This window comes from Aplidium turbinatum, chromosome 10, assembly GCF_918807975.1.
Source record: "Aplidium turbinatum chromosome 10, kaAplTurb1.1, whole genome shotgun sequence".
NCBI classification, from domain to species: Eukaryota; Metazoa; Chordata; class Ascidiacea; order Aplousobranchia; family Polyclinidae; genus Aplidium; species Aplidium turbinatum.
The window spans coordinates 10,879,593-10,892,029 of NC_137481.1; the positions used below are offsets into that span (position 1 = coordinate 10,879,593).

General features: G+C 35.8%; 1 protein-coding gene across 1 annotated transcript; it reads left to right on the forward strand.

Annotated features, from left to right (window-relative positions):
• LOC145778780 (cytochrome b-c1 complex subunit 6, mitochondrial-like) lies at positions 1-3,243 on the forward strand. The gene is made up of 4 exons (XM_082590358.1): positions 1-144; positions 2,414-2,473; positions 2,544-2,705; positions 3,122-3,243. The coding sequence occupies exons 1-4, from the start codon at positions 97-99 to the stop codon at positions 3,152-3,154; spliced, it is 303 nt and encodes a 100-aa protein (XP_082446484.1). The 5' UTR covers positions 1-96; the 3' UTR covers positions 3,155-3,243.
• Positions 3,244-12,437: the final 9,194 nt, after the last annotated feature.

The following is a 12,437-nucleotide window of genomic DNA, read 5'->3' on the forward strand; positions in this document are numbered from 1 at the left end:
GTCGACTTTATATTGTATATTTTATTTGAGGTCGGCAAAAGAAGTAATTAAGGCATTTTTACTTTATAATTAAGCATAAACATATTACTAACAAAAATGACCCTGGAAGAACGAAATGCAATGTTGGGTGAAGATCCAGAGGAGGTATGCAAGTACCGTAGCAATAAACTATATGTTTGCCTGGGGATGTTTGAAGATTATTTTAGATAAAAGGATACAGGGTCCATCTATGTAGGCCTACTAATTTGCTACCAATGTAACTGTGTGCATGGAAAATAATTCACCAGTTTAAACAGTTTATTAATCAATAATGTTATCACAATTTTGTAAGTTTTATCGTTTCACACCAACTACGTAACTTTTTTTTTCTTGGTTTTAAAATGACATTTTGAGAAAAACTTTGTTTTTTATAAGAAAAAATGACATCCTGATTTTCAAGTGGCTTAACAGTGTAATATGTCAACAAAAAATGGTTTTATCAAAGTCTGAGTGTTGTTTCTATCATTCATTATTTACCGCGTGTTTATCATGGATCATTTTATTAAGCAAATTTCGCAAAATTATTTTGCCAGAATGACAGTGGTGTTCAGGCACAATTCGGAATTAAAACAGCAATCATAAAATGCGCTATTTTAATACACACAGTCACTCAACAATACCACCAAATTATAACATGCTTAAGAGCATGAAAATATCTTTAATAAAAAGAAGAGTAACTGTTTTAGTTAACAGATATGATTCTCAGAGGTCATTGAAAAAAAATGGTCACAATTTAGTAGATGGACTATAGTTGTTGCTGATGTTATTGTAAATTGTAATCAGAATGGCACAGTGAAATGACTGTAAACATTCTTTTTTTCTAGGTTTCGTGTCTGCGCATCTTTAAGATAGTGTTTTCCAAGCACTGTTTCATTGATGCATATTTTAAACTGTTTGATTTTGTCATCTTTTCCTTTTGTTGGTGTCAAATTTGTAAGTTTACTTTAATGTTCTCTACATGTTTGTGCCAGCAATAAAAAGTAAAATTGAATTTAATTTGCCACATGTTTGCCACTAAACAAAAATATACTAACTGTTTAAATTTTAGCAGAGTCTATTATCCAGTAGCATATGGTGACCATTTTTCAGGTGTTCAATTATTTTTTGCAGGCTGTAAACACACACTAGGTTTGTAGTTATCTCTATAGCTATTCAGCTATTCAGATTATATCATTTGAAATAAACTAATGTGATATGATATAAAGTCATTGTGAAAATCAAGCATATGTTTGAAATTTTATAAAAAAGTGAATGGTCTGGTCACTGTACAATCACCATAGCTTCCAAGTTATGGTCACTATGTGTTATTAAGCATGGCATTATATGCTCAAGCGTATTATTTGGTAAAATGTAATGTCACACATACACCACAAATAGCAAATGACAACTAATTGTCCCATAAAGGCATAAAAAATGGAGCCGAGCCTAAGTCGTTGATCTGGGTTTTTGCAAATAGTTTTTATTTGTGTTGGGAAGAGCTTGGCAGCACTGAAGTCGCTAACTGGGGTCAAAAATTGTTGGAACTTATTAAATGAATTTGAATCAAGTTTACCAAAGAACGCTTTCAATTTGCGTCGAACCAAGGTTCTATGGAATCTTGCTCGCAGGTGCTATGGATGGATGAGCCATGTATGTCTGCACAGAAAGCACTGAGTTGCAAGGCTATGAAAGGCTGTGTTTCTTTGTTATGGAAAAATTTGTAAAAGAAAAAAAAACGTATTTCACTGTATCAATAAAAAGATATGTTACATCAGTTCTTTTGTATGGTCATTTCATGCCACCTGACCCAGGTCTTGTCACTGAATGTCTTAAATTTTTTTCAAATACCGGTACATAAAGAACTTTTATTGATATGCATAAAGAAATTTTATTACTGATTCCAACAAACTAATTTTTTAGGAAAATTAGTCAAGATTTTATGATATTATGAACACTTAAGCATTGTCATACCATATGCACTAATTGCACATCACAATGGACTTGTAACAGGTAGTGGGTACTGGCCAGAGTTAGTAATTGTGTGTGCCAACTGCAGTAATGTACGACTACATGCACTAATGTTTCACAAAAACTGTGGTAAACAAAAATACTCCAGAAAAAATTACATAAGGTATTAAAGTGTTAATATTAAATGAACTGCTACTTTTCATATGACCATTTATTTTGTTTCTAACGTCTGGATTTTGAGGGTTTACTGCACAAATATAACCCTCTCCATCTTTAATCTCTGATGTAATTGTAAATCATTGGCTCTTTGAAATGTTTGTGCTGGCACAAACATTGGTGCATTGTAAAATTATCTCCCTTATCATAAGGAGCTTAAACAAAGAAAAACTCAATTGCAAATTGATTCTACTTTTGTTGCATCACATAGGATGGTGATGGAGATGATGAAGAAAATGAAGACGAGGAAGAGGAAGAAGAAGATCTCAAGGTTCTTTTGTTGTTCATTATTCACATTTGTTTTCTTAATTTGTTCCTGAAACATTAATCTTTTTACGTAGGATCCAATGGATGACGTTAAAGAAATGTGTCATGATTCACCAAAATGCAAAAACTATCGTGATGAACTGGAAGTATGCACCGATCGTGTTAACAGTAAAACTAAAACAGAGGAGCATTGTACTCAAGAATTGTTTGATTTTCTTCATTGCACCGATAAATGTGTAAGTAAAATTTATTGTAGTTTATAAATATTTGCAGATTCCTGATGAGGGCTTAAGTTAGCCGAAAACGTTTGAATGTTGAACTATTTGTAAATATGTAATATACTGTTGTAATGCTCAACCCTGTGTTATTGTTGTGTCTTGCCTGTCTTTGGTATAAAAAAGCAAACTCTCTCCCGAAACTATAAATGTGTAAGTATCTATTGTATTGCAATCCATATAGCCTGCAGTAACTTATTTTTCACAAGTATATGTATCATATAAATGGAGTTGGTAGATGAATAGAAATTTAGTCTTTTTTTCATTTACTTTGAAAAATGTTTTATTTCATTAAAGATATCTCTTTTTATTTCTACTTGATTTTTAACATAAATTGGAGTAGCAATGGGGACTGATAATGTCTGTTTTTTTTTCAGATTGCAGACAATCTATTTGAACATTTAAAGTAATCAAGAATTGTGAAAATTTGCCGCTGATGAAATCGCTGTGTTTGAATCATTGTATGTTTGATGGCCGATTAAATTTACTTTTGTTTGTCTGCAAAGTTCGTGATAGCAACAGCAATGCAGCATCACCAAGCTGTTAATAGAAACCGCAGCAGTTTATTGAAAACTTCTGGCGCATTGTGTCGAGCTTACTACTTTTTGCATTGATCTTATAAAAAAATCAGTGGAACAACGAGCTTATGTTTGAAAAAAGGGGTTTGTTACTCAATTTAATCATCAGTGTTTGTATTTGTGGAGAGTTATGTTGACTAAGTTATGGGCAGTAACGAAAAAAGCACGAGTGTTAGAAAACTCCCAAGACAAATAGCTTATCTTGGTTGCTAAAAAAGAAAAGCCACGCAAATCTTAATGGAAACTGTCGTATCGGCCGATTTTAAAAGCATACAAACACTAAAAACACCAAATCGGTTTAGGCTGGGCAGCATTTGAAAAAAAATAAAACGATTTAAACCCCCTACTAGAGACTCCCAATCAAACTAAAATCAAAAATTTTCAACACTTACGTTTTACCAGTCCGCGCTATACTGTTACAGTATATGGCTAGAATGCGTAAATCGGACGTCCACACCAATGACAAAACTCCCCATTTTTCAAAATCACATCAGGAGGCATGCAACTGTGGTGCAAAGGAGCAGACCTCATGCTCGACTACTGCCCGACTTTTAGGCTACTTTACGCTGGGCGACTGCACCATCAGGTGGCTGCTCAAGAAATGCCCAGACATCTGAGTCCGATGAAACGTAGACTACAAACACCAACTTCTCATAAGAGTGCAGAAAAATAACACTGTTCACGCGATTGCAAAATCACGTTGAAGAACGAATCTGCCTGTCAGAATATGCAACTGACTTAATTGCAAGCAGTGGTGGAATTCAGCTCAATGTTTTGCACCGACCTATTTATATAATTTGAGAACTGGTTGGAATCGTCCGCCCCAATATCTCGGTTAGCGCGTGACTTCATAAAGAAGCTTCAAGATCTAGCGGCACTGGTTTGACTATCGCGGTGTGCGCTTGAGCAACTCATTCCAAGGACTGCTCTCCATTTAGCGTAACCTAATGGCAGTGTTGTACGTTGACGCCGTCAACTTTTTTGTTGACGCTGAGGCTAGCGCCGTCAGCTTATTTTGTAGTTGACGGAAGTGATAGCGCCGTCAAATATTTTGCCGATTTTAAGCGCTATGCGTCATTTTTTGTTTTCTTGGATAATCTCGTTTCACAATGTATTCTGGCCAGCGCGACTCATCCGAATTACCCGCTTTCGCGTTGGTTGGAATAGCCACCTGGAATACAAGCGGAAGAAGTTCGTCAAATGGTGATCACTCATATCGAGAACGAGGGATCAGAGAGAGAAAGCGAAAAATCAATGAATGTCATCGCGGAGGTTGAAGATACTTTATTTCAAGAGCTCTATGCCCCTGAATAGAGCGATGTTGGTGCAGTAGACCTAGTTAAAAGATTTATATATGCTAACCCATTACAGCACGCTTGGAACAGTGATACCTTTCCGAGTAAACGTTTTCAAGACTTGTTTTTGAAATACAACACACCAATATCATTCAGCGCTGCTGTGGAACGCATGTTTTCACTTAGAAAGGACATTATGCGTCTCAAACGCAGCAAATTGTCAGACATTATCTGGTTTTTTTTCGGTCATATTGATCATTGACCGATTTTTTAGCAAAATGTCGGAAAAAATATAGTCAATTCGGTCAAAATGTCCGAAAAAATATATAGTCAATTCGGTCAAAATCAGGAGCGCCGGAACGATTTTTGACTAGGGGGGCAAGATTACGAAAAAAGGGCACTTTTGTTTACTAAAAGGCCAATTTTTTTTCAAGTTTTAAAATAAGATACATCCGGATTCGATTTGACCGGCGATTCCATCCGGATTAGGCGAAGATCCGGATTAACCGATGACGGTTCTATTAAACCTGACTCATTTGTACTTCCAGTTTCATCCGGATTAGGCGAAGATCCGGATTAATCGAATCCGGATTAACCGAGTTCTACTGTTTATAGCGATAATGCTAATCTATCAGCTCACTATGTATTGAGTAATGATAGCCTACAAGTGTCTGGTATACAAAGAAGGGCATCATGCTATGTTATAATGATGTAACCTACTGTCAAGCCTTAAAGCAGCCTGCGGCCATGGCCGCTAAGTAGTGCTTGAATGACCGCCGGTGCTACCTCCTCTATCGGCCAAGTTTGGCCGCCGGTCTCTTCTAGCCAATTATTTAATTTCGCAATAGAATGATCGTGGATTAACTGTCGAAAATATGTAGTATCAAAGAGTGACGCAAAATTAGGTCAGCGCGTTATAATCGCCACTGTTGCATTGTACGGGTTAGGTATCCCTGGTACGGGTCTAAGGGTTTATTCCGACGTTTATTTTAACAAAGTCTTATCCGAAGTGCTAATTTACATCGGCTGGCAATATTGTCGTTTTTATGTCGATTCGATGTTGTTGGACATTGAATCGTTGTTAAAAAGGAGAACTAGGTTAGTTGACATCCGAGGGGAAAACATTTTTTGATCATATTTTGCAAAAATCATGCTTCGTTTAGTAATGTCCTTCACATCATTGAAATACTTATTTTATTACCTTGCCGTCATCGTCAACACATGTCGAACGTTCTTTTTCGTTGCTAAAAAGAATTTTAGGGGAGTGGCGAACTTCTTTAAAATCAGCCACAATGAAGACACTCGTGCGAGTGTCGTTAGATGGTCCCGCAGTACTGGATTACAATCCCGATAAAGCAGTTATTGCGTGGTGCAACGATTCAACTGTAGGACGTCGCCTAGGCCCAGACTTCAACAACGCTAAGTGATCATTTTAGCATTGTTGCAAGTTTAATTCTATTTACTTGTGATATCGTTATTTTTATTTTGGCCTCCAAGCACGCAGATTTGGCTGCCGAGAAGGAGCTCCCGGTAGGCCACGATGGCTGCCGAAAAAAAAAGTATTTTAAGGCCTGTAGGCCTACTGTGTTGCAAAATTTTGTGACGTACCAGTAGAACTCGGTTAATCCGGATTCGATTTGACCGGCGATTCCATCCGGATTAGGCGAAGATCCGGATTAACCGATGACGGTTCTATCAAGACTTGTTCATTTGTACTTCCAGTTTTATCCGGATTAGGCAAAGATCCGGATTAACCGAATCCGGATTAACCGAGTTCTACTGTAAATATTATTTTGAGGCAAAAATGAAAGATTATAATTAGGCTAAAAGCAAATAGCAGAAATTGTTATATTACAAAATGTGCAGTAGCTTACATGACCTTAAAAGGGCACCATTGTCCCCCCTGCCCCTCCATCTGCAAAAAAATTGAGGGCAGGGGGCATCCGCCCCCCTGCCCCCCCGCTTCCAGCGCCCCTGGTCAAAATCCGAAAAAAACAACGTTTTTCAGCAAAACTTAATGTTGTAGCTAGTCAGAAAGTGCAGATTTTGGTTTGTATCAGCTACTCGAAAGGAAATATTTTCATCAGATAAAATGACCGAAATAAATAAAAAATGACCGAAATAAATAAAAACTGACCGAATTTTTTCAAGCTATTTCGGACAAATGACCGAAAAGTCTCAGCGAAAAAAAAGCAGTGACAGACAAACTTGATAGAAACACAATGCTTGTGTTTCTACAAGAAAATAACTAATAAGCTAAAGCCATAGCCGTACGAGACCACACCATTTTGGGGGGGCAGAACGTAAATTTGCCCAAATCTGCACGCTTTTATAGAAATTGCCCAAATATAATGTATGCGGTGCATGATAACAGTGAAAAACTAACATAACAAGATCACCAGCTAGATAGAATTTCTTACCAAAGTAATCAAGATAGAACAACTGAATTCATCTTTGAATATACCTTGCTTGTGCATTGCTCGATGCTTCTGCACTTTGGCATGGTAGGTAGGAATAACATTTAGGAGTATTATATATTTCAGCAGCAGCATTTTAAATGTTGGTGAAATTAACATGACACAGTTGCATATACAAACTAAATATTTATTTTTTATTTTGGGGCGCAACTGCATCATTTTAATTTGGGTAGTTTTATAAAAGTAACCAAGCAAAGCTAAGCAACACCGCAACATTAACATTACATTTAACAGGTACAGTATAACATTTTTTTGATGTTGTGGTGTTGCTTAGCTATGTACTGTAGACCTACTGTAACCTCTCCACCAGAATTGTTTTATAAAAGTATTCACCAGATTTATATAAATTCATATTTTGTAGCTGCCCAAATCAAGATGATGCATTTATGGATATTATGAAAAAAAATTAAAGACTTTGTAAATTTTGATGCCGAGGCAACTGCATCATGCCAATTTGGGCAGTTTTATAAATAGACTATGATCAGATAATTTCATATTTTTTGTTGCCCAAATCTAAACGATACAGTTATGTAATGGGAAATATTAATGAATTTGTTCATTTTGGGGAAACTGCCTCACGCTAATTTGGGCAGTTGCATAAACAGACTAATCAGTTTCATCAGATAATGTCATGTTTTCAGCTTCCCAAATCAACACGATGCATTTGTGAAAATTAATAAAATTAACTATAGGCCTATAGCAAATTTTCTGTTTTGATTTGGGCAGTTTCACAAAAGTATAAGAGACATATTTTGGTGGCTGCCCAAATTGGCATGATGCAGTTGGTTAAATGCATTTCGTTCTACAGTTTGATCACCATACAATAAATCAATACGGGTGTGCCAAATGAAAATTTTGCGGCACATTTCTTGTGCAAATAAGAGGCTGTACCGCACTTAGTTTGATAGGTAAAAGATATTAATTTGTAGTTTTTCTTAATTTATGCAATTTTGAAGCTTTTCATATAGCAATTTTTGCCCTAATAATTGCAAGATTTTGTCCGAATTCGCGACGTTTTGAAACAACAGGGGGGGCAGCTGCCCCCCTGGCTCGTACGGCTATGGCTAAAGCAGCTAACCACAATGCAGTCTCAAAACATAAAACCTGCTCTTAATTTATAGCGGGAATCATGTTGAGAGCCTTTAGCCTACTTGGCGATCACCGTTAATTCTTTACAGGAGACTAATCTCAACACCACACTCCAGTTACTGCCAGAGAGAGCACAACTTTATTTATAGCTATTGTTAGCCTAAACTTGGTTGAAATACTTCTGTTTTGTGAGACCCTGGCTAAAATAGCGCTAGAAATTAGCGCTGACGCAGTCAATTTCTTTAAGAGCTGACGCAGTAGGCTACTTTACGCCGTAAAGTTTTTAGGCATTTCGTGCTGACGCCGTTAATTCATTTCATTAACGCGTACAACACTGCCTAATGGATGGAATAATTCTCCGGCAATAACACTTCAACAATCGGAACCTTCACTCTGTCAATCTCGGTAACTGACTCTGCGTCAAAAGCCTCTGCAAGTAGGCTATACGAAACTAGCCTACCAGGAATCTCCTATTAAGAGAGAGAGAAAAACCTTTTATTTTGTCTGCTGCGAAAAATAGTATACGGTACAAATATATTCAACAACAGACAGGAAGCAGCGAAAGACTATATTAGTCATCGAGTCAGCTGCTTCCCGTGTTTTTAATGTGACAAATGTAAAGCATCGGCATTACGTTGCAAACAAGATAAGCATAAGTTCCGCAAAAATGTAAACAATAAAGTGGATTTCTGCGGTTTCATTGTAACATCAAAAAATATCATGCCCTACAAAAGTAAGTTACTATGAGAAAAAAAAAAACATCTATGCAAAAACAACAACTGTTAACTGCTAGCATAAAGGACGAAGCAAAAACACTAAAAGTAGGCCTATCGTAGTTTATAAATTCATACTTTAACAAAAGCAGTCAGTTTATAGGCCGACTTGAGTACAGTTAATAAGATTGCAGTTGTTAATAAGTAGTACGTAGCACAATAGTTCGTGAGTAGTAAGCCTACGTAGGCCTAAGTACTAACAATGTTCAATCCGAAATAATCGTCAATGTTGTGACAATAAAAACAGTCACGGACCAAGTTCATTCATATAATAAATTTTTAGTTTTTTCGTGAAAGTTTTAATACTCGTAGCCCCAACTATTTCTGAAGGTAAATCATTCCATATTTTTGGGCCTAAGAATTTCAAACTGCCTTAACCTTTTCTTGAGCTGACACTACGTAAGTGAAGGTTATTTTTTTGAGAAGCTCTCGTGCCATGGCAATGTACTTCAGTAATTTCCTGAAAGTAAGGTTCAATATAGCCAGGTAAAAGCATATTTTTAAATTTAAAGACAAATTTAGAAATTTCTAGTTTATGCAAATTACTGATAGGAAGTATGTCGAGATCTTGGAACAGTGGTGAAAGTTTTGCTGTTCTGTTGGCTGTTGCTAAAGGTTATTGTGCGAATGATTCGATTTTGCATTGTTAAAATTTTCTTAAGCAGTTTTTGTGTGCTTGAACCCCAACATAAAATGCCATATTGTATTATTGAGCGTGCAAGAGCATAGTAGGCCTACAGCGTTAACATGCTTTGTTTGTTTGTGTAGTTTCTAATTTTATAAAATATTCCAGATATTTTCGCCAATCTCCCAGATAGATCTTCAATGTGAAGAAATATGCCAAGATATTTGATGTTGTTTGTTTTTTGAATTTTTGTATTGTTTAAGACTACATTTAGTTTAGAAGTGGATCTCCCTTTTCGTTCAAGTAACATGTAAAACGTCTTGGAGTAGTTGATGCATAATTTGTTTGCATTGAGCCAATCAGTGATACGCTGCATCTCAATTTCAATGTTTTGTTGCAATTGCAAAATAGATGTTGCTGAAGTAAATAAAACAGTGTCATCAGCAAATAGCTGAGAATGGAAAGTTATTTTGGCAGCCGATTGTAGCATCGAATCTGGTTAGCGAAGCGTCACTGCAGCTCGCTGTGCTAGTGAGTAATCAGCCTTGTGCTGATAGCCGGGAAGAACGCCTTTCTTCACATTGAGAATGGAAAGTTGTTATAAGAGGCAAATCATTTATGTAAAGCAGAAAAAACAATGGTCCAAGTACAGATCCTTGCGGAACACCACATGTGATATTTTCATGTTTTGATTTGAAGCCATCAGCAAAAACATATTGTTTACGGTTGTGTAAGTAAGATTTTATAAGGCCTCCCATTAAGCCTCTCAAGCCGTAACACTCCAGCTTTTTCAGAAGTATTTGGTGGTTAACGGTGTCAAACGCTTTTGTTAAGTCAAGAAACAACAGGTAAACGTAATGATTTTTTTCTTTGAGTTCAATTAGTCTTTCATAAAGATTACTTATTGCTAACGTTGTAGAATGACCTTCCCTAAATCCAAATTGTTGATCATTAATCACATTGAATTTGTCAAGAAAGCTTATCAAGCGTTTGTAAATGATTTTTTCTAGAAGTTTGCTGATATTTGAAAGCAAGGAAATAGGACGGTAATTATTTGGATCTATTTTTGCGTTTTTCTTGAAAACAGGAATAACTTTTGCAATTTTTAGAGTGTCAGGAAATATTCCTTGTTTCAAGCATGCATTAAAAAGTTTAGTTAAATGAGGTGCAATAATACTTTTTGATAACTTTAACATTCGAGAAGAGATGTCATCTGGTCCATCTGATTTTTTAACATCTAGTTTGTTTATTAGACATTCGACTTCACTTTCATCAGTTTCATATACCGCACATGTTTGTTTTAAAGGAGGCCCCATGAATGAATCAAAGTTTGACTTTTGCTTTAAGTGTAAAGTTAGTTTTTCGCCAATATTTGTAAAGTGGTAGTTAAGTTGGTTGCATATTTGTTCACGATTTTTGCATGACATGTTTTCTGCAATAAGTTCATTGGGAAGAGTATTCGTTTTAGTTTTCCTGTTTTGAAGAAGTTCATTGATAGATTTCCATGTTTTTGATGAGTCGTGTCTCGATTCATTGAAGCGATGCTTAAAGTAGTTTTGTTTTGACATTTGTTTAATGTGAGTTAATTTGTTTCTATATTTTTTGTAAAAAATTATTTTTTCAGGACAATTTTTTTTGTAGCAAAGTTTGAATAATTTATTTTGGTATTTGATTGAAACCAGAATTCCTTTTGTGATCCATGGTTTGTTGTACAAACCAGACTTTTTCCCACTGAGTTTTTTTTAATGGGAAATGAGAGTTGATTAGTGTTTGCATAATAAGTATGAATTGATTAGTGCTGTCGTTAACATTTTCATAGCTTGTTGTTAATTTTAGGTTTTCAAGCTGATCTGAAAGATAACTCAAAAAACCATCAATTTTATTTTCTTCAATTTTTCTTGTTAAATACTGACGTTTTTTCGTTTTGTGTGGCACAGTTTTGATTAATAAAAATGTTGGTAAGTGATCAGATATATCATAAGTCAATACATTAGTTTGTGCACTTTCACTGTTATTAGTATAAATGTGATCAAGTAATGTTGACGAACTTTCGGTAATTCTGGTAGGCACATCAATCAAGTTTGAGCATCCCAAAGCAGTTACAGTTTGTAAATAAGAAGAAATTCTGGATTCTTTGTTGGATTTGGCTAAATCAATGTTGAAATCACCCAAAACGAAGAAGTCACAGCGTTCTTTTGAATCATGTGTAAAGTATCACAGAATTTATCCAAGAAAAGTTCAAAATTACAGTAAGATGGATGTCTGTATACAACGCCTATAATAATTTTTTTAGAATTGGTATGAGACAGCTCTATCCACATGATTTCACAATCTTCGATTATAAATTGTAGATCTTGCCGTTCAGAGTAAAGGCTTTGTTATTAAGGCTTTGTTAGTCCGAGGATAAAGATTCAAAACCAACCATTCCCATCGCATTCAATAAAATTACTGTAGCCCAGGGCTTTCCAAAGTGGGGGTCGCGACTCCTTGAGGGGTCGCGTAACGAACGTCGGGGGTGGCAGAAAGTATACCAATTTTATACAAAGCACTGCTTATTAACACTTATGTGCAAGATGCTGTGAAAGTTATTACGGTAACTTTAGTAAGAGTCGTGCACTCAATAGGCTACTCGTATTTGTAAATTTATATAGGCTAGCGAAATATGGAATAGGAGTTTAAAATCCTCTTTGCTGCATTGTAAACGTGGACTTCAAAACTAAAGCTAATGCTTTAAAAAGATATTAGTGTTAAAAAATTAATTCGTGATTTTTCCAACGAAAAAAAGTTTAAACTAACTCCGTCGTTTTTGTAAAGACATTTTTGGAAAGGCTTTTCAAATCATGCTATTTGTCAGGT